Source organism: Trichoderma camerunense (assembly GCF_050948025.1).
Source record: "Trichoderma camerunense strain CBS 138272 chromosome Unknown V8C40scaffold_14, whole genome shotgun sequence".
NCBI lineage: Eukaryota > Fungi > Ascomycota > Sordariomycetes > Hypocreales > Hypocreaceae > Trichoderma > Trichoderma camerunense.
The window spans coordinates 94,807-116,252 of NW_028145356.1; the positions used below are offsets into that span (position 1 = coordinate 94,807).

Below are 21,446 nucleotides of genomic sequence, written 5' to 3' on the forward strand. Positions count from 1 at the left end.
CGTCTGCTTACAGATACTGTGCGGGACGGGATGTTGATGTGATGAAGGCGCCGAAACTTAGCGACTGTTCAAAGTACGACCACTCACGCCTGTGGAAAGATTGTCAACAGCGGTGATCGATGATTTATCAATGATGCAAGGAGGAAAATAATAAGATGGTTTGAAGAGCTGGCAGTCGGGCTACGTGGGGACCCCGCCCCTGTGCATTTCAGCTTTGGCTGGGAACCAAGGAGATTTCATGCCAGGGGGGGATGATGTGGGCATACACGCACATTGGGCATAAACATATCATTAACCTCGGATAAGGGGATGGAGCGTCTGGTTTTGGTACTGGTACTGCTGACTATGTTGTATTTTGTGTGCGGCGCAAGGGCTCGCGAAGACTAAGACTAAGAAAGATAATACAACGATAGTTACAAAGAAAAAGGTATCGACAATTTAGAAGAAAAGCCCTCCGTGTATCCGGGGTCAGCATTACGTTTGTTCCCACACATCCCAGCTTAGAACAGGGCCACCTCATCGCTCTCGTGTATCTACCCAATCACACCTCCCCTGAACATCATATGACGACGGCGCACTATGTTGCCCTTTTGGGATTCCTCGCGGTAAACACCATGATCCTGCCGATGATCTGGATGTCCACCTCGCCAAAGTTCCGCCGTAAGCCCTCCTCGAACACGGCTCTGCTGTCCTTCCAGTTGTCGAATATGCCCTTATCGTTGTAGATCGTCATGAGTCGTCTCGCGAGCCAGTTCATCGGCCTCTCCTCTCCCAAGATGGTTGTTCCTACTAGAACGCCGTTCTCGGCAACGTAGTCCTTTAACAAGTCGAAGATCTTGTTTTTCCTCTCTGGCGGTCCGGCAATGCAGTGTAGCAAGTAGAAGATGCTCACGGAGTCGAATGTTGCGCCTGCCGGTAGTGGTAGCGGTTCGGTCGCATCGGCTACGACGATGTGTACTTTGATGCTCTTCTGTGCTGTAGTGATGCGGGAAGCCGCCAGATTCAGCGTATTGGGGTTCAGGTCGACGAGTGTAATCTCTTTGCAAGAGGTTTGTGTCCTGACGGCATTGGCAGGATAGTATCCCGTGCCAACGCCAACATCAAGATGTTTGGTTCCTAGAGCAGATTTGAAAAGGGGTAGTTGTACTTTTTCTGTCGAGCACTTCCACGCGTAGTTGTTTGATATGCTGAGAACTACCAAGTCGTATAGTCGTAGCAGGAAGGGGGTGTAAGTTGATGAGCCAGCATTTTGTGCTGGTAACTCTGCTTCACCCATATTCGCGGAGACTATATAGAAGATGGAGAAAAGAAGATGATGGAAGCTTCACAACCGAATTGCAGCAGACGATACCAGAAGCTCACCACTCTGGAGGAATAGATAGATAACTAGAAAATGAATGAATGTAACGAAATGAAGAGGGAAGAAACGAAACTCTTATGTATGGGTCACGTTGGCCTGGGGTAAACGACTACAAGCTTCCAACATAAGAGTCTGTGCTTCCAGATGTGCTTGAAAAAAAAAAAAACTCCCCGAGGCCCATCAAAAAAGCGACACGGGGCCGCGGGTCCTGTGGTTGCTTAAGAAGGAAAGTTGCGAGAAGCCAAAAACTACACGGTAGACTGATGCTATCAACCAAAATAGCCTACTAATATATCGGCCCCAGCGAACCAGAGATGGCCGGATGTGGGCTGCTCGTACAGTACGGGACTTGATTTGAATCAACTCTCTTGCTCTTCCTATTTTGGCGGCACCTTTGTCAACCGGATCAACAACGGGCATCTCGGATGCCGGACGCTAACATCGTTGATAGAAATCCACCTGTCATAGTCTGATGCTCGTGCTTGTGAGTGTGTGAAAGGCAAAGATGGCGTTCTCGCCCTGACCACCCATGTCTCTCGAGGACGCTTTGATCCTCGCCAGCTTTGCCAGCTTTAACTGCTAATCACCGACGTCGCACCTCAAACGGAGCCGAGGATGCTAGTTACCCGCGACCAGGCTCGAGAACCGCAAGGTGACCCAATCAGGTAGGATTCTGCGCGACACGCGGAATCTTGCATCAACCTCAATGCGGTGAAGTCTCAGCCCTGGGGCTTCCAGACGCCTCCGGGCACTAGGACTCAAATAGCCTGGCACTAGACACGAGGTCGAAGAAAGGATCCATAGACGGGCCCCGCCAAGCTTTGGGACAGCTTCAGCTTTGCGCCGCGCGCGCAGCCATTGACCAGTCCGCTTGTTCCTGGGCGTCACCGGTGCTTCAAAGCTTTTGTCGTCCCCCTTTCGTCCGTCTGTCGATGTCTCTTACCGCGGACTCTAACATGACCACGCCTCTGCCTCTGCCTCTTGTCTCTGCTGAGGGTGTCGTGGCGGATCGGAAACATCATCGAAACAATGTGGCGATATTCCGTGTGAATCAATATTCCGTGTCACCTATCAGAGTTGGAGCCCACCATCTGACATACAGCGCCAGCTTCCTTGGTCTGGAAGAAGTCCAATCCTCGGCGCCGAACTAATACTGTAGATGGCGCGCAGTGGGTCGTAGAGCTCGTACGAGTAGTCGGCCTCGCATGAATTTCGTCCAATAGGGCATCAAGTGAATAAATGACTTGGCAGCCAAAACCGATGTGTCGTCTGCAAAGGATATCCCTCTTTGAGTTTTCCATCAGCAATTGTCACATTTGGCTCGGCGCGGTGATGCAGGTGCTACTAGTATCATTAAAGACAAAGAGTCATCCTCGTCGTCGTCATCATCATCATTCCGATTATCATTTGGCTTTTGGTGTAAACGTTTTCTTCTAATTCCGTACTCCGAAATGGCTGTCGCCCGCTCGCAAACGAGGGTCATCGAAGCCGCTCCATGCCTTACAGTGTCTGGGCCGTGTGTCGCCGTTCTACAATCTCCATGAGTGTGCCGCTTTACAGTTCATCCTTTTCATGCGATTTCTTGACAGTTTCGTCCTCGCAGGCTGCCGGCGTTCCCACCTCCAGCTTGTAGACACACTTCTCGGCCTCGCTAACCCGCCAGATCTCTTCCGTCTCCGCGCATCCGAGCCAGACGTCGGTTCGTCTCTGAGGGCCGTTCCAGCACGTCTGACCGTTCTCGTATCGCATTACCATCCTGGGACCGCTGCCCAGGCTCTTACCGTCCACCCTGTCTTCCTCATCGGCAACTGCAATGTCGATTCGCGCATAGTTGCCCATGTTGGAGGAGGCATGTCCCTTCTTGGACTTTTGGAGAGTCTTGTCGAGCCAGCAGAGCTCGTACGTATATTCACCGGCGTCAATTTCGGCACACTTGCCCTGGATGGCGCGGAAAATGTCAGACGGCCCAAAATCCTTCTGGAGATCCGACCTCTCTTGCTCAAGCTCTCTAGTCTTCTGACCAAGCTCCTGCGTGGCTCCTTCGGCCGCCTCCCGAGCAGCCTTGACAGCACTCGATTCTGAACCGTCGGCGGCCGGATCGGCCATCATGCCATTAGAAATCAGCCATTTACGAACAATCCTGATTTTGTCATGAAGCACATCGCGGATGAAGGGAGGGATGTAAGCGTCAAAATCGTAGACTAAAAGAAAAGACTCAAAGTCAGCATCCCAACAAAAATAAGTTTAAAAATAAAGAGACAATGACGATAAGCTGATAGTGCTTACGAATGTCCGTGTCATCTTGATGCTCTTCGAATGCTTTCCAGTTCACTCCGTTGGTCTCATCGTCCTCTTTGAGGATCTCGTTGATATCGGTCTCGAGGAACTCGGACTGGTCAGCGGAGGCTTCGCGGGCTGTCCAGTCTTCAAAAGACTTGACCGCAGCATTGACTACCTCATCCCTGGAGTTGGGGTCATGGTCTTGCTTGAGCTGCGCGAGAATGGCTTCGAGCTCGTTCTTCTTGCCGCGCATGATTTCGCGGTCCTCCGAGACCAGTCTGAGAGCCTCCCGCGACTCTTCCACTCTGTCCTTGGCGAGACCAAGGAGGACACCGAGTTTACCACCGGGACCGGCTTTACGTCGCACAATCTTACCTGCTTCTTCGTTTTGGACTCGAGCATACTCGCGCTCCAATTCTTCCTTCTTGACCTCGAGATCCTTGACGTCCTTCTCCAGAGCGGTGACGCGAGCCTCGGCTTGTTGACGAAGTTCCGATGCTTGCTTGATCATTTCTTGCTTCTTGACGATGGCCTTTGCATGGGCCTTCTTTCTCTCTTCTGCCAGTCTCCGGTACTCCTTGCCTATGGCCGCACAGCGGTTCTCGCACTTGACACTGTTGGCACTGCCATTCTCGTCTGATCCATCGCAGCAGACATCGTAGTCGCAGATGCCATCGTTGACGAAAGTAAACGGAATGTAGCCTCCGATGTGCCCTTTGTTGTTGCACCAGAATCCGGGGAGGGTGCGAGTGGCATTTGTAGTTCCAGAAGGGCTGCCATATAGGGGCTGCTCGGGTGAGAGAGGGTCGATGAAGGCACACGCAGCAGTTCCAGGCTCGTCTGAGCCGTCTGGACAGTCGCAGGTGTTGTCATTAACACGATCAATGCTGATGACGATGGAGGGGTTGGCGATGCAGGCAAACTCCTTGTTCTGGTAATGGGAGATGACTAAAATGGCACTTGAATCAGCAATTGGACATTAATTGAAAATCAATTGGGAACCAATTGACCCTTTGCAGAGACCACAGGGCAGCCCGAGCTGAGCTGGCCACTTCACACCGGCATTCCGTCTGTAAGGCTCTCCGGCTCAGCAACAGGCCTATTTAGTTGACTTACACTCTGGTCCAACTCCACGCGGCACGCTGCCAGCAGCAGCCACTGTGAGAGAGCACACAGCGCCCAACAGCGCCAAACTCTTTGGGTGCTGCATCGCGGGCAAAGTTGCAAAGGGGGTTGATGTTGAACTTGACACAAAAGGTGGCTTGTAGCGCCCAAGCTGTCTCCAAGTAGACAAAGTGGCAGCTCCCTCCCCACTCAATGCCTTGGTGGAGTCCCTCCTTAAGCTCCTCCGGCAAAGCTCCGGCACAGCAAAGCCCCCGATAAGATGTCCCACATCGCGGGGTTCCAGGGGAGATGCGACTTTGATAGGTACCCCTCCAAGAAAAAAAAAGTTCCATCTAATACCACGGATGGTTTGACAGCTCAGCCGCAAAACTTACCGTCACTCTTAATACCACCTACATTCTCTTTTCTTCCTCGTCTGATGGCTCCGGCTCCTGATGCTGCGGCTCTGGAGAGTCTTGAGACCCTCGTCAAGACCGCAGGAGCTCTTCTGAAGCAGCTCCAAGATGTGCTGGGTGAAATCCGAAACAACCCAGAAACCGTCTCGACACCAGCAACTTCGTCAGCATCAACAACACCTCTCGATGCCCTCGCCCTGGCCCGTGACTCTGCCACTCTGATCAAAGCTCATGCCACCAAAGTCTCGCTGCTCATCATAAACAAGCCCTTCACTCCGAGCGCAATCTCATCCGTGGTCCGCGAGCTCGTCACCGGTCCTATACCCGGTCTTGCGGCTTCAGTCCAGGCTTGCGATTCGAACGGATACACTCTGGTATTCCGGCGCGAGCTGGCATGGAGGTGTCAGCGCGTGTTGTCAGAGCTGGCCGATCTCCTACAGAAGATTCCCAAGGATGGGAAAGTCTTGACAAAGGAAAACGAAGGGTTTGGTGCTTCGGGGAAAGGCAGCATTGCGTCGACTGGTGTCCTCTGGGCTTCGTGCGACAAGGTCACTAGCCTTGCTAATGGCGGTGTCGGCGGATTCTTTGTGGAAAAGATGAACGAGTGGAAAGACACTCTCAACGACATCATGGAAGAGATGAAGGAATGGGGCGACGAGGAACCTGATGAAGATGACGACAACGACGACGACGACGAAGATGATGTTGATGATCTTGCAGACCAAGTCGGGTCCACCCACATATCAACCCAAAACATCATTGATGACCTTATGAACTCACAACGAAGCATCCCCGCCTCCGACCCTGACGGCATCCGGCCCCGTCTCGAATCATCACTCCGCCGTCTGCGCCTCGTCATCCTCCTATACCAAGCCATCACCAAGCGCCGCATGAAGAAACTGCCTCCTCTGCCGCAGAGCAGCGCCGGCGACAAAGTTCCGCGCCGACTAGATGAGCTTGCTGCCTTGCTGCAGAAGCTCCCTGATAGTTTTGGGGATTTGGCGTGTGCCTTTTACGAGCTGCGGCCTAGGGAGATTGATGATGCCATGGACCAGTGCTTCCTCGATGCGTTTGCCGTGAGCGAGCTGCTGAGTGAGAGCTGGGACGGTTCGAGAGACGAGTTTACGGAGTGGACGGAAAAGTTTCAGAAGGAGATTAAAAAAGCATAGCATAAACGAATAAGAATTTCCATCAAAACCACCACCACCACCATCCGTCATCACTAATGCTGTTGATTCAATCCTCCTAAGGCCATGTCCCTTCACCCATACATTTTGTAGTTTCCTGTTCCTTATTTCCCCCTAATAGTTCTCTCCCATAGCCTGCCAGGCAAATCCATCAAGCCAACCAACCAATCCATCCGCATCCATGTTTCCCACTTCCCCAAGAGCGGAATACTTCCCACAATGTCAATAACATGATATTTCGAAGCCATATCCAACAAACTCTGCCACCACAAAAGGACTATTGAAAAATGACTTTAACAAAGTCCATTGTATGTTTAATAGCTTCTTTATATATGTTTGAACTCTCTAGCAAACACGTCAAATACCCAAATAGGAACAAATACAATGCGCCACCTCCCGCTCGCTTCAAAACGCCATGTCTCGTATTTCGCAGCCTTTCCAAAAGCGGCAATAACTTCGCGCAGTGAAGACAAAAAGAAATTCGACACAACATGTGGATATTTAAACTTAGTAGTACCTGGAGCATGGCTTGCGATTGATGACGTTGACACTTACGACTCAAAAAGGGGGACTTGCTGAGATGCTCGTATGTTTCAAAGAGAGATTCAGCACAGAAAAGGGGACGAGGGAAAGAGAGAAAGGAGACGGTCATCTTGTGATTTTAGTCTATTCATTGCATAATGTTCAACAATCGCTGAGTACATACATCCGCTTTACATACTTGTCACATATACTACACGTCAAATGGTTCAAACTGCGGGCTCCCTGTATCGTTGCCGTCCTGGTCCACAGAAAATTCCTCTTACTCCATGAAAGAAAAGGGAAGTAGAAAAAAAAAGAAAAGAATGAGAAATCTCCTCTGCTGCAACAAGCCTAACCTCATCCTGTGTCATCATAATCATCACGCTCGTCGGCATCGCGGCAATCTTTCTCCGTTCTTCAATGCAAAGCCTGAGTAGTCGAATGATGCTCGGACACGTGGGACTCTCCTAGGCGCTTATCCTCTGGTCCACCATCTTCAACGATTGGGGTCTCCGGAGTAATGGTCAACTCTGGCGTGTCGAGAAAAGGCGGTGCGTCCCGTAAGCTGCTCTCTGCCTCGCTGGTACTGAAAACCGTGTCGTTGCTCATGCCCGATGTTTCGATCTTGAGAGCTCTCTCAACATGCTCAACGTTGCCCTCATCCTCCTTCTCCTCTTCTGGGACCTGAGAAAGCGGACGGGGCGAGCCGTCACCCAGCTCCGCTTGTTGTGTCGAGGATCCATCCTCAAGGTTGACTCCGACAATCTCAGCCAGGCTGCTAAAGTTAAACATGGGCTCGCTTTCCGTCTCGCCGTCGCCGCTGTCACTGCGATTGCCCATGCTGCGTCTCTTGGCCGCATCCGAGTTACCAAGCCCCTGATCAGTGAGGCTGCCCGATGGGCTGTCTCCCACCGACGAGCCGAGCGAGGATGCGTTGCTCATCTGCCGCAAATGAGATCCTCCACGGCTGCTCGAAGTAGGAATAGGTAGTGACCCTGTGGAGGTCGTTTCTGTTGCGCCCGGCTGAGGCTCGCGTTCAACCCCTTTACCCTTGTCACCAGGGCTCTCCGCTTTAGTCTCTTGATTCGGAGATTCCGCTGCTCTGCTCGACTGTGAGGCCGATGGTGAATTCGACTGCAGAGTGAGTTCAAGTCGCAAGTTGCTGGCTGCACTATTCCCTCGCTTGCGACCCAGGCCCAAGGAAAGACTGCTTCCACTGGCTCCGCTGATGCCGCCCGCATAAGGATCTTTGGCTGCCTTTTTAAGAGCTTTACGCTCAGCCTTTTCACGTTCCTTTTCGCGCTTCTTGGCGTCCTTCTGAAGAGCCTTTTCCACCTTGCGTTTCCGTTCCTCCTCTGCTGCGAGTGATAGGCGGATTGCTTCCATGAACATCATTTCCTCAAGCTCCTCCATTCGAGTACGACGCGTGCCATCTGGATTCCGGCTCGAACTTCGTTCAGGTGGCTCCTGACCTTCTGCCGTATCGGTTGCACCACCGCTGTGTCCTCCGGGAGTGGTGGTACCGCCACTGTTCGTGCTCGTATTCCTCCGGCTAAACCTACCCGTACGTATCCTTGGCCGAGACTCATTGCCTCCTATCAAAAAGGCTGCGGTGTGGAGAGCGGTGGCTGCAGCAGCACGGCGTGCTTGGTGAGCACGCGCGGTGGCCAGTTTCGTGGCCCAATCCGGTCGGACACGGTCAGTAGTGATGACATTGGGTGCATTGGCCGACAAGCTATGTGCCCTTCTCCGTCCTGCTACAGGAGCCGGCGCCAATGTAGAGTTGAGTGAGCTCTGAGAAGACATGGCAGTGTTTGAAGCAATGTTGGACGAAGAAAAGGTCAGCCCGCGTCGAAATGGAGGCGGTTCGTACGTGACACCGAACTCGGGTTGTTGGCAATAGGGGCATGCTGAAGGCTCTGATATTAGCATTTCGGGGGGGTCTTCGGCAGAGAGGCCCTCGTTCGGATCTCGCGCTTGGCCATCGGGGTGGTGCTCAGGAAGGTGTGGATCGGCTCGCTTGATCTGTACAAAGCATTCGCTACATATCGGCTGGTCACAGCATCTTGTGTGGTTGAGATAAGGAGGGTATGTCAAGAAACAAATAGGACATTCAGAGGCATCCTTGTAAAGGAAAACCTCAATCGGCTGGCCATTGACAAATGGGTCATGGGGAAGGTTGATCTCCTTGGGTGTCAAGTCAGTCGAAGACGTATTCCGAGAGCCCACGCTCAAGGCCGCCGCCAATGCCCTCGCCCTTGGCTTTATAGATCCCCTGGAGGGACCGGCCGTCGATGGGGAGGGCAACGCGGAGCCACTTCCTGACCCGCTACGATCTGAAGCAGTTGAGAGAGTCCTAGGTCCCATCTCCACCGTCAAACTGCTTAGATTCTGGGTGGGAAGAGAGTCAGGCGGTGGTGGCAGGCGAGGTATCAAATCAGGGTCAGGAGGCGCATCGGCCGCGGGGATGGGTAGGCCACGGGCCGCCGCAATAAGCTGGTGTTCAGCCCAGTTGTCAGACCAGTCATTGAGGCCACGCCAGAAGGGTGCCATTTTTCGCTCAATCTAGGTGATTCCAAGTTAGAGAGGCCAATATCAATGCTCAAGTTGGAGAGCAACAACGCACCTGCAGCTGTCTAACAACAGCCTTGTTGAAATCCTCAGTCCCAACATAGGTTCCCATGGTGACGAGATAACCTCCGTCAACGTGTTCCTCTCGTATACTCCGTTCGCGGTCTTGAGCTCTTTGGATTCGCTCACGTTCGAGCTTCCGTGCTTCTCGCTCTTGTTTTGTCTCGCGATGTTCGAACGGGGCATCTGGGCGATCTCTACTTCGGGACCCAGAGGCCGCTCCTAGGCTAAGAAAGCCTCGCTCCGATCTCATTAGCTGGAGACGTGGATCGCCCAAGACACCGCGAGAGGAATCTCCCATGTCGAATCGCCGCCCCCGGCCATCCTCGGGATAATCGGAGCGAGATTCCTTTGTGTTTGTATTGCCCATTGTGAAAATGCAAAAGATGCGCAACGAAATGAAGAAGAAATTTAGATGAAGAAAATATGAAAAGAAAATCAAACAATAATGAACGAGGGGAATACGATGCTTGGAAGGTAATCAAGCGAGGATCGGCGGATTGGTTGAGATACGAGTTGGTCCTACGATTATCTCAACAGGGGACTCGCAAGTCGTCTATCCAGATCTAATGCGACGATTATCGAGAACCGGCGCAGAGATGCTCCAGGGTCATGCGCCTAATACAGGGCGCACGCGAGAGAGGAGCTAAAGAGACGAGTGCCTCGCTTCCTTGCGATCCGCCACAGGAACCGGCGACTCAACAGGAACTGCTTCAGACTGCTGTAGGAAGCAGGTGTTGCATAGTGGTGTCTGCGATCGACGCCTCTGACGGGCAGCCAGTTGCTTCGTGCGGCAGAAATACCGAGCGCTTTATTTGCCGGGCGACTCGAAGATGGCGGGTGGCAAAGGAGGAGCTTCGCACGTCAATAGACTTGCCCCAAGCAAGCAGCAGCTTCGATCTGGACCGCCTTAGTGGCCGGATATTGGCTTGGCGAACGCAGGCCGGAAGAGAAGCAAAAAGCGCAGATGCAAAGGGCTGAGAAAAGAGGCCGTGGATGAGGCGGTCGGGATGCGACGCGATGCAATGCGAATGCAAGTTCGTGATAGTTGCGTGCCCGGGAAATGCGAGGTTGGTCTGGATATGGATGTTGAAAGCGGGACAACGATAACGGTCAGCGTGGGCAGAATCACCTCCCCCACCTTGTAACGATGCAAATATGGGGAGCTGTCCACAAGTACCCCAGCCAGGGGAGGTACAAATCCGGGCTGTTGAGCCTGTGGGTGGCCGCCACAGCGTTCCAGAGCGTATTCCGTGGCCGCTTGTTGGGCTGGGCTACAGCGGGTGCAGCGCCGAATGGCGGCCTGGAGTCCGCTGAAACGGGGCCTATAGCAGCCATTGATTCATCCATTGGATTCAGTTCCAGATTCAATCCCTTCAGCCTCACCCAACGTCTACAAAGCAAATCTGGAGGCAAAACAATGGCCGTGAGCTGGCTCTAGCCCACCTTGGATTGATCACGGCCTTCTATACGCATTGCTTCCGTCAGATACGATGCGCCTGATTGCGCCTCTCCCATGCTCACCGCAGCTGGATTGCTTCCTACTAGATTCTCCCAGCGGCCATCTCCAATTACCCGGTCAGCATCCAAAAGTATCTCGCTGCCACCAGGTACTTTCGGGACAGCCGGACTCAAGTCCACTCGTACGCGTAGGTGCTAAGCCCAGGACATGTGCCCTGCTAAGAGTGGTACTAAGGCAGTAGAATCAAGCTTCGTTTGTTTGCTTCATTTCCCGGATCTGGGATGATGGGCTTGATATTATAATCATTGGGCTGCTTATTGCTTACCTCGAGATTGATTAGAATGCAGTCCTGTGTCCTTTATTCCATAAAGATGCCCAAAACTCCAGGCTGTGCTCGAATGGCAGTGCAGCCGACTTTGTTCATATGCACGCTGGCTGTGTTCTTTCTTGACTGGTACCTGAATCTTCCGAGGTTCTCAACAGCAGTACAAAGTACCTCCTCCACAGCAAACCCCGGAACCGGACTTTGGTCTTTGCTTCGCCAAATCCGTCCAAACCCGTTAGCCAGCAATCCTTCGAGCTTATACGTGCGCGCGCCATTACTCGTATTTTGCCAGTGTCCTTATCTTCCTCTGTTGCTTCTGCTTCTTCAAGGGCCTATGGGTGCTGTCCGTGGGCATTTGCAAAAGATAGCCCTGTGCTGTGCAATGGTATTTTTTTCTTGGAGTCGGCCTCATTATGAGATCATTGATCGGCACTCCGGCGAATCAACGTCATCAAAACACATGTGAATTGCGCTGCTTGGCTCCGATCCCGCTGTTGGAACCATTTAGCCGGCAGCAACAAGATTGAACTTAGCTCCAGACTCATGCTGGCCTGCAAGGGCGAAACAATTATTATGGATTGTAAAATTCCAAGATGAGTCTATATGCTAAGCTAACTCGATAGATTCTTTGTGTAGAGCAACAATGTCCGGGGGTATCTTTGACCAACGCAATGCCATGCAATATATGATACAGCAGCTCTCAACCATCTAATCTATGCCATAATTCCGTCACCAGTCTACTTTCTAGGCGCCCATGCCTGCAACCAATCTCTCATCTTATCTAAACTGGCTTTTTCGTATTCAGCGGCGGCAACACACCACTCAAGATCCCAAGCCTTTTCGGCTGCCACCAGCTCTGCCAGCTTGCGGCCTGTCTGACTTGCTTCGTCAACGCAAAAGTAGCATGGTTGCGAGGCGTCAAGTGCTCCCGGAAGAAACGGCTTGACGAGAGGAAGTGCCGCTGCAGCGGATGATCCCTTGGCTTCGAGGCCAGTGTTTGATCGTCCAGTCTTGCACCACTCATTTGCGCAATGTGATTTCCCGCACCCTGCCATCAGCTGGCTGAGATACCTTCTCTCGATTCTTCGTCGTAGAGCTTTGCCATCAGGGTCGTGCATGCTAACGTACAAGGGCCCAAAACATAATGAGCAGAGACCAATGTCGTTGCCTGGGGCTTTGACTTGAGAGCTCGGCGTGCCGATCTGCCCCTTCGACCCAACACCGTATAGTGTTCTTCCGCAGTTGACATTCCGGCAGATTGAAGGTTTAGACCGGCTCACCTTGTCGAGTTCGTGGTGCTTTAAGTGAGTTTCCATGTCTCGTAGGCGAATTATTTTGTCACACAAATGGCACTCCGTAGTACGGGCCCCATCTGCCAGTTCGTGAGCTGTCATTCCCGAGAGGACAACCTCGGGTGACGGGTTAAAGGGGTCTCCTTCTTGAGGAACTTCGAGATGGCAAAATCGGCAAAGGATGATTTTGCCCGGGCAAACGCTTGTGCGGTGGCGTGCTAGGTCTGAGAGTGAATTGGTTGAAAACTCACAAGCCGGACAGTTGCGGTCAGTGTGAAATACATGGTCGTGTTTAGCTTTGCTAAAGGTCGAGTCTCCGTGAGCCTCGTCGTGGCTGCAGTGCCAGTGGGCGTCATATTCGGGCGAGCCCTTTTTGAAGACCGATTTGCAGATAGGGCAAAGGATATTGTTCCTCAGACAAAAGTTCTGGTGAAGAACCATAGTCCGCTTTGGAACCCATTGTAAGCAATTTGAACATTGTTCCTCATCTGCGGAATGTTCCTGGCCGAGCTCCATGGGTTCATCGGTGGATTTTTCTTTCAAAGAAGCGGTCTTTGTTCGAATAGTGTAAGTGTAGGGGGCTGTGTTGGTCGGAGCTGTATTGGAGTCGGCATCCTGGTAGGCGTGAACAGATATAAGGAGGCTCTCGGCATCTTCAAGCTCGACATTGGTCGGTGATATCGTGATAGACTTGGTGCCATTCTGAGCCGGTGAGAAGTCCCCGAACACATGGGCTGAGTCTCGTGGCAGCGCTCTCTGCTGGCGCGATTTCGGTGTAATAAATAAATCCAAACCATCCGCATCAGAGATTCCACTTAGAGAGATGACCAGGTCCTGTGATCGATCCCATGACGGAAGCGTATAATCGACATATTGACCAGGCACTACTTGCCCCTCTGTGTCCTTCCAGATGCTCAGCTCACCGCCCTTAGAACTACCAGAGCCCGATTGCCCTTTTGCAATGATCTGGCGCATTGTCTCTCGAGCTTGCTCTTCGTTCAGAGCTTCAATATCAACCTCTAAATCTGTATCGATTACGCAGATGCCGTCACCATCTGGCGCAAACTTATCCACCAAGAGCTTGAAATTCTCGCCTTGCGAGCCTTGAACGGGAATGACAGTGTTCTTCGTCAACGTTGTGAAGTTTTGCCGAAGATGACGTTCTAACAAGGGTTTCCAGTCGTCGGGATCATATCCAGCTTCGAGGGGCCGCAGCCGTACATATGTTCCTTTTTTAAGCTCTACAGCATGTATGGTTATCCGGCTGCTCTCTGGGGTAGCATTTTTACTCTCCAAGTTCTCAGGGTCCTCGAGATCTATGACATCGGGAGTCGTTGACACGTAATCATCGGAGCTGATGGCTAGAGCCTCGAGGAGTAATGAACTCAATCCAATGGTCCCCTCTGGCGCAGAAAACTCTCTAATGCCGGCATACACCACATTGTGGTTCTTCGGGTTGACAAGACGGAAAATAAGAGGATTTGGGAGCTGCTGCGTCTCTTGTCCGTACGACTGGTTACTCAGATAGCTGGAGCCGAAGTAACCGTTGCTACCATTGGAGGATGCCGTTGCTGCCCGGGCAGACGAAGCTGAGAGTAGTTGCTGGAGGGCTGAAGGAGGGAGGATAATCTTGTCTCCCGGAAGCTTGCTGCAGACTGGATCGGAGGGAGGGAGTATGGCGAACGAGTCTGACCACCGAAGAGAGACGGGCTCGTCCATGCTGTATTGATATTATGCTACGCCTAAACGCAGCTCTTTGTTATAGGAGAATATGATGGGGAGAGTTCCCAAGGAAAGGAAAGGGACGCAGCCAGAAAGCCACAGTTGCACGGAAGTTGACCAATACAAATACAAATAGCTTCCATTTCTTAGTTGCCGCAATATCAACGATTAAAAATAGAAGTCTGGATTACCTACGCCATTGCGAAGGTGACAGCTGGAAGACGCGGCAGAAACGTCTAGAGGGGCAATTGCGATAAGTCAGCATTCCGTGCAATTCTACGAAGCACGGAGCTTTGGTGTTCTGCAATATGATGTAAGCGCACGTGTAAGTGCACGTGCAGAATCACGTGCATTCCGTATCTGCATCGTGACTGCCAGGAAGTCATTCTCAAAGGCAATGTAATCCGTCAAGCATCATTTTATGACCATTCAAAAAGCCATTTCAGTATTACAGACGCAACCGAAACGAGGACTCAAAAACAGATGCAGCTCGAGGTGCCGTTGAGTCGCGTCGTGGCTTACTAACAGCAACGAGATGAGGAGATCCATGTTCAAGGTGTCAGCCAAGCTGCCCCGCAAAATGAAGCTGCCGCCGTGCGACCAAAACTCTCCCCCACGCCGAGAGATCTTGCTCATCAGTTCGGATGCTGGACGGCAGAGCTCCGCCGTTCCGGTGCATGCAGACCCTTGAGATGAAACGAAAGTGGCAGCAAAGAGGGGGCTGGACACGCTTGTGGGCGGAGCTGTCATGGCACACGGCCAGAGAGCCAGCAAAGCGATTGCCATTCAAAGGAACTACGATTAGCATTTTCCAGTTGTCCAAACAGATGGGACATGTCAACAGTGCTTTTGCTTTTGCTTTGTTCTTCTGAGGAGACCCCGCACCCACACACTGCAAGTTTCTGGCTGCAATGCTCGTGCTGTTCTTGATTGTCTTCTTCCATGGACAGGGGGGAGGATTTGGGATTTTGTGGGGTAACGGCGGTTGGGTGGTGAGAGCTCATCCGTCGAAGCTTGAGAGTGTGAATCGTTGCCTCTTCTGATTCGTCTCCCAAGATCCAGCCAGATTATGCCACCTCGCGCATGGTGGGAGCTCCCAAAAATGACGAATCTCTAGGGACGTTACATACCTACCGAGAGTGCTACATAAACGCATTACGTCTTGGTCGCCCATTCGCCACACACAGTCCCTCCATCTCAGCCGATGATCCATATCCGCAAGGAATTTACTAATTTCTTTATTATTTCACCAAATGGAGGTTGCTTCGGTCCTTCGGCGCTTCTCCTGTTAGGTTCACCTCGCCTCGCCTGGGCCAGTTCGGTCGACAGCCGCCGCTGGCGCTGCTGAAATCCCACCACGGAGCTCACCTACAAGCTGCCGTTGGGAGAAGGGCCCCCCATCTGGCTATACGGCGCCCCCAATCTCCCGTGCGTTGGGATTGGCCATCCATAGCCTGATAAGGTGAAGGTGTGGTCTTAGTCCAAGATTGCCCTGTCTTAGCCAAGCTAGCCATAGCCCAGGCGCCGAGAAAGTCTATACTCCATGTGGCAGTAGTTATTTCGTCTCTCATACAGGCGGTTCTAAGCTTCGGCCACGTCTCGCTCCATGCACGAGTAAGGACCAGACCGCCCAGTCTGACTGGCGGCAGCTGTGTCTCTCTCAGCAGAGCATTTCTGCCGTGTAATCTGAGATTGTCTTACTGCTTATAAACAAGGTTGTACCAACGTATAGCACGTGTGCCCACCGTATACAGGCGCTCTAATCGAGGAGGTGCTTTGTACTTGTGTATTAGGTAGGGCATCCGTTTTGGGTAACCACCAAGTGCATATATCACTGGCCTCCCATCTGTCAAACTCCCAACTCTCATGTTATTCCCACTCCATATCTATCCTTATTTTATCTGCTTGTTGAGAAGAGCGTTGAGCGCTGGTCTCTCATTACTTTCAGAAGACTCTTAGCTTTTCAGCCACCATCTCTTTCATCCTAGACCATAAACTTAGCTACACGGAAGCTTCCCCAATTCCTTCCCCACCTAGCATCTGCATATCATATCACCCTTCATCTTTCCTCGTGCTGGCTTCACTTGGCCGCAAGCTCACGGCTTTACCTCGCCTGCGACGAATCTCCATCGCCCGCGAAGTCTCTCGTTCTTCAAGGTCCAGGTAGCCTGACATGAGCTTAGCTACCGTCAACGACCCAACGCGTGAAGAGCTCCAACTACTGGCGACATCGGAGACGGAGGAATTAGCCACTACCCTCTATGACACCATTCACAACTCTCTCATCTTAAGACACATTATCCCCTATTTGCCCGTGTCAAGTGTCCTGAGCCTCGCTGCTACAAGCCGAGCTTTCCGAGCCCTCATCCGAGAGACCCCAGGAGTTTTCCGCCATCTTGATCTATCTCACATCAAGGCAGTCCAGTTTGAGATTGACAAGATCGATCATGGAGGCGAGGTCTGGCGCAATGTTCAGCTAGATGAAAACCTCACCGAAGATGAGTGAGTGCATGGCGGCCCCCTGCATCATACCATGTCATACGATGCTAAGCTGACTTTTCCACAGCTTCTACTCCGGCCCGCTGAGGGGCATCTTTTCAACCCTTCGGCGACAGAGCATTCTGCAGAATGTTCAGACCCTGGTTCTTGACGGGCTCTCTGTGACTTCAGAACTCTGCCATGAAATTATCAATGATGCCAGCTTCAACGCTCGTGTCTTGTCCATTCGTGAAGTCAAGAACCTGAACCACGGCAAGCTTCGCCAAACACTTCAGTATGCTTGTCGCCCAACCCGGCGAGCTGGCTCCCCCAGTCTCAAGGCGCTCTACGTCTTCGGTCCCAGGGACGTGTTGGCTGCTGCACAGCAACCCGATCCATCCGGAGCGTCTATTAGTGCAGAGTGGAACCAAAAGAGCCAGATGGCTCTGGCATCCTCGCTGCAGAACCAAGGCGATGCCTGGTGGAACAAGAAGGGCCGCATCTTGCCTCGATCTGTCAGCCAGGAGTGGGCCAACTGCATGCTCGCCTGCCAGGGCATCATAGCCTTCGATGCCGTACTCTGCCGTGGGTCACGACACCGAAATTCGCCGGCCTACAAGGGCGGTTCGGATCTTGATAGCGCTCCCGCCGTGGCTACTCATGCTCTCCTCGGCTGTGAGAGCTGCCACGACGCTCCTGAAGGCCTCACTCGTCCGAACAGTGGCGCAGTCGCCAACTTACCGCTGCTAGCACCGCTGCCTCTCTTTTCTTCGGCCCTTAAGGCGGCGGTCAACCCCAGAGAGCCATATAGCTCTTTTGTGCCTAGATGTATGGACTGTATCCGCGAGCGATATTGCACTAGCTGCAACAAATGGTGGTGCGAATCATGCTATGTGCTTCCCGGCCAGAGTTTCGGAGGCCATTTTGAGACACAGGTCACCATTGTTGACGACGATGATGTGGTCAATGACTTTGACGAATTGGATTTCGCAACTCCGACCATGAAAAAGGTACGAAACGGTCTCTGTCATTCATGTACACTCGCTCGAGCCCAGGAAGAGAAGGGGAATCGTAGTGGAAACCTAAATTCTGCGACATGACGAGCCGGGGATGGATTAGACCAGCCGATCAGGCCAGTCTCGAAGACAGACCTCTCGAATTTGTACGCATCGTTTGTCCCAACCCCAATCCCTTTGGTATTTGAGGAATCGGCGGCATCACCATTATCACAATGCAATGTTTTACATTGGGAGAAATGTTTTGCTAATAGTTGACTGCGTAGCCACGAGTGTCGAAGAGCTGCTGGGAATGCGGCAACAATGTGAGCATTACCCCCCTGCTTCTCTCCGTGACCATGCTTGCTATATTAGAGAGAGAACTAACGTAGAGGTCAAAAACCGCAGTGCGACGACTGCATTAACCTTACCCAGAGGGTGTGCAAAAAGTGCTGTGCTGGATACTGCACCACTCACAATGAAGGATGTTCGATGAACCACGTAAGTTCCCCCACCAGATTAACGAGTGAATACACGGATTGCTAACGCAGCAAACAACAGTGCGATTGTAAAGCTCACCCCTTCTTGGACCTGAGATAACCCGGCTATGAAGTGTGAAAGTGCTAACCAGTCATACAGGGTGTGTGTCCCGGGGTCGAGGCCTGGGCCGCCTTTGATCAGCATGGGCTGATCTTCTCCTCTCTCCTCCCTTTTTTCTTAATGCCATGATATCAATGGAACCTCTCCTCTAACCTATTGGGTACACAACTCCCAACTTATGACGGCGTATGGAGTATAATGAGCGACTCTTCCTTTCATCTTTACAAGCCACATTCACCCGCATACATAGTTTGGCACCATGACCTCCCCGATGACAGCGCCATGCATACATTCAACCAGAGAAATGCCGAGACGCCGAAATTCGCCGAATAGCACAGAACCATGAACGCATCATATCATTTGTTTTTATGATTAAAGTTCAATAGACGTATCTGATTGCTCCGCATAATAGCGATTTGATGGGAAATGTCGGCTGGGTGGGACTTGGTATGACGGACTTGTTCTTTGGGTGCACCTAGCCTAGCCTTTTGAAATCGAACGAAATGACTGCTCCTCTTGCTTGCGCGTCCCCCCCTTCTTCTTCGGGGAATAGTTTCATGTCTGTTCTGCTGCCTGGTAGATTGCAAGGAAGACTCGTCTCTGTATAACTTGACCGTCTTGCTTGGCAGTATCATGATTTGACTTGTTCGCCGAGACAGTATTGGCGTATGTTCTTGACGAGATTTCTCACATCATCGTTTCGATCGGAAGCTCGCCGCTAGGTGAGAACAAAAACTGTCGGAAAGCGTTGCTGACGTATTACGACAATGTTCTATCCTGTGTGTGAAATGAAATGCTTGGCATGTTTCGTGACGAGACAAGATCAATTGATGTTGCGCAGTAATTCTCTTGGCACCTGCACAACTGCCGCACTTATCCAACCATGGGAAGAAGTGGTGCATGTCCATCCCACGCCCAGACCGCCGCATCTCACATGTAGCCCTTCTATTCTGAAGTATAAACGCCAGGCATCAAAGACAACTGCGGCACCCAAGCCAAGGCTCTCTCCCTTGTTCAGGATGTAAGGAGGCCAGTCGAGAATCTGCGGGCTATCCATGCACTGCCATGCTCTTCGTACTCCTGTTTCGTGACGGCTACTTTGTCGATGTTCGGGTGGTTTGCCATGTTGGCTGCTCCGTACCAGGTGTTGGTGATGGGGTCGGCAGGGCGAGCGACGCGAACTATGCAATCGTCGGGGACAAGCTGCACGAGCTCCTTTTGCAAGCGCTGGATGAAGCCGTCGAACAAAGAGGTCCCGCCCACCACGACGATGTTGGCGAGAAGCCCCGGCCAGAGACCAATGGGGAGCTCGTGGAGGGACTGCTGGATGGCGTCTGCAAGGCCGGGCTGCCGCATGCCCACGTCTGACGGGCGGAAGATTAGCTCGGGGACGGCGAAGCGTTCGTTTCGTAGCGTCAAGACGTCTTCCTCCGACTCCTTCATGGCGGCGAGCTTTTTAGATTTCGTGTGCTGCGCCGGGTCATATTCGCGGAGAATACCCTTGTGCCGGGTGTGAAAGTCCGGCAGGACGTAATCCTTGACGATGCCGGCCCCGGACAGGTAATCCTGGCGTTTCTCTCCCCTGGTTCCTTTCCACGTGCGTTCCAGGTCGGCCTTGAAGTCGGCGGAGACGTAGCAAGACGCCTCCTTCATCTCGTTGACGATGTATAAATCGTTGCGCATGTCGAAGTGGCGCAGGGAGATGAGTCGGGCCATGTAGTTTGTCAGAAACTTGCCGCCAATGTCGATTCTCCTGATGGCCGAGTGGAGGGGTCGTCCGCCGAGGAGAGGGGTGATGGTTGTGTGCGAGAAGCCGGAGTCGACGACCAGCATGATTTCAGCTGGCGTGTTTGCGGCTGTGAGGGCGTCTTTTGGCGTGCGGAAGAGGCTCTGCAGGTCGTGATAGGCATTGAATGTTGATCCTGGGGGAGAAGCGTACATGTTAGTATAATCCAGTACCTAGTTGTCACCCTTCATCCTTGAATAAACATACCAATCCCTCTGTAGTAGCTCGAGAAGCCGTATTCCTCAAAGACAATCTGGTCGCAGTTGGTCTGCAGCACAGGCAGCGTGTTTGGCTGCTCCGTGAGCATCAGCCTCGTCTCGCTGGGGTCGCATTTCTGCTCTGCCCTGTCTCCAAACAGCTCCTGGTCCCAAATCTCCTTCTGCGCCTCCCAGTTAACCAGATAGCCCTTTTCCACCGGCCGCCGGAACTGGATCTCGCTAAAGTCCCGGCATTTTTCGAGCTCGGAGCCCACGTAAATCTTCTTGGAGCGGTCGCGCGCGATGCAGTTGGGGATCACGCGAGGCTCTGGAATCGAGCCGCCGCAAACGAGGCCGGCCTTGAGCGTCCAGGCGCCATTGTCGACGACGAGGGTGTTTTGGGGACGAGCCGGTGCTGCGGCCTTGGACTTGCGACCTCCCGCCATACGGAGGACGAGAGAGGAGAGAAAGTCGAAGTTCGCGAAAAGTCGGAACAGAGGGCTCGGGTAGTTCTGGGTTGGAAAGTTGCAAGACCTCGGATACAAATCGTTGGTTCCGAAAATTACATAATAAGCTTACCCTGAAGCTGCGTGGAGAAGGAGAAAATGAGCATGCTGAATGTTCAAAGTTCAGATGAGTTGTCAAAGGAAAGATTGAAGTTGCGATTGCAATTACGTATGGATTTGTATTTTATTTCTCAAGGCGCCTTCTAAACTACAGAGGACAGTGAAAGGTGCAAAGGGTGTCGCGGTTTTGAGTAAATAAAGACTCTATTTTTGCTACTTCTCGACTATACACGAATGTTGCAGAGTGCTAGTAACTCATGTTGCAATGCAGACTAACTAAAGATACTAGGAGATTCTATCCAATCTAGCAAAATAGCTTATATACTCTTCAGCTGAGCTCGCATCAAATTTGTCGATTCCAATGACCTGATTTCCATACTACCTAGTAGTGAATGCTTGGAAGCACTGGCTCTGTTTTGAGAATACACCTATGATGTATCTTCATTTGGACCGAATGCATGGCCTTTGGTGTAAGGTCATCACAGCTAGCACTCAAACTAGCATCTAAAGAGAATCTAAATCT

General features: G+C 52.1%; 7 protein-coding genes across 7 annotated transcripts; 2 read left to right on the top strand and 5 right to left on the bottom strand.

The window, feature by feature from the left end:
• Window positions 1–311: 311 nt before the first annotated feature.
• Window positions 312–1,408, bottom strand: V8C40DRAFT_56460 (class I SAM-dependent methyltransferase). Its single transcript, XM_083223134.1, has one exon. The coding sequence runs from the start codon at window positions 1,274–1,276 to the stop codon at window positions 578–580; it is 699 nt and encodes a 232-aa protein (XP_083070731.1). The 5' UTR covers window positions 1,277–1,408; the 3' UTR covers window positions 312–577.
• Window positions 1,409–2,787: 1,379 nt separating this feature from the next.
• V8C40DRAFT_280957 (glucosidase II beta subunit-like protein-domain-containing protein) lies at window positions 2,788–4,850 on the bottom strand (the record flags this gene model as incomplete). The annotated part of the gene is made up of 3 exons (XM_083221495.1): window positions 2,788–3,561; window positions 3,647–4,588; window positions 4,757–4,850. 3 exons carry the CDS (start codon window positions 4,848–4,850, stop codon window positions 2,915–2,917), a joined length of 1,683 nt encoding a protein of 560 aa, XP_083070732.1. The 3' UTR covers window positions 2,788–2,914.
• A 217-nt stretch (window positions 4,851–5,067) lies between these two features.
• V8C40DRAFT_250690 (uncharacterized protein) lies at window positions 5,068–6,361 on the top strand. Its single transcript, XM_083217033.1, has one exon. It carries the CDS (start codon window positions 5,184–5,186, stop codon window positions 6,327–6,329), a length of 1,146 nt encoding a protein of 381 aa, XP_083070733.1. The 5' UTR covers window positions 5,068–5,183; the 3' UTR covers window positions 6,330–6,361.
• Window positions 6,362–6,984: 623 nt separating this feature from the next.
• Window positions 6,985–10,598, bottom strand: V8C40DRAFT_250691 (uncharacterized protein). Its single transcript, XM_083217034.1, has 2 exons — window positions 9,496–10,598; window positions 6,985–9,434 (listed from the first exon to the last, which is right to left on the bottom strand). Exons 1-2 carry the CDS (start codon window positions 9,868–9,870, stop codon window positions 7,287–7,289), a joined length of 2,523 nt encoding a protein of 840 aa, XP_083070734.1. The 5' UTR covers window positions 9,871–10,598; the 3' UTR covers window positions 6,985–7,286.
• A 1,257-nt stretch (window positions 10,599–11,855) lies between these two features.
• V8C40DRAFT_250693 (ubiquitin fusion degradation protein UFD1 domain-containing protein) lies at window positions 11,856–14,747 on the bottom strand. The gene has a single exon (XM_083217035.1). It carries the CDS (start codon window positions 14,296–14,298, stop codon window positions 12,025–12,027), a length of 2,274 nt encoding a protein of 757 aa, XP_083070735.1. The 5' UTR covers window positions 14,299–14,747; the 3' UTR covers window positions 11,856–12,024.
• Window positions 14,748–15,915: 1,168 nt separating this feature from the next.
• V8C40DRAFT_250698 (uncharacterized protein) lies at window positions 15,916–18,886 on the top strand. Its single transcript, XM_083217036.1, has 6 exons — window positions 15,916–16,803; window positions 16,868–17,789; window positions 18,062–18,100; window positions 18,183–18,275; window positions 18,336–18,342; window positions 18,414–18,886. Exons 1-6 carry the CDS (start codon window positions 16,475–16,477, stop codon window positions 18,449–18,451), a joined length of 1,428 nt encoding a protein of 475 aa, XP_083070736.1. The 5' UTR covers window positions 15,916–16,474; the 3' UTR covers window positions 18,452–18,886.
• Window positions 18,887–19,198: 312 nt separating this feature from the next.
• Window positions 19,199–20,926, bottom strand: V8C40DRAFT_56569 (beta-lactamase family protein). The gene is made up of 2 exons (XM_083223135.1): window positions 20,368–20,926; window positions 19,199–20,296 (listed from the first exon to the last, which is right to left on the bottom strand). Exons 1-2 carry the CDS (start codon window positions 20,801–20,803, stop codon window positions 19,389–19,391), a joined length of 1,344 nt encoding a protein of 447 aa, XP_083070737.1. The 5' UTR covers window positions 20,804–20,926; the 3' UTR covers window positions 19,199–19,388.
• Window positions 20,927–21,446: the final 520 nt, after the last annotated feature.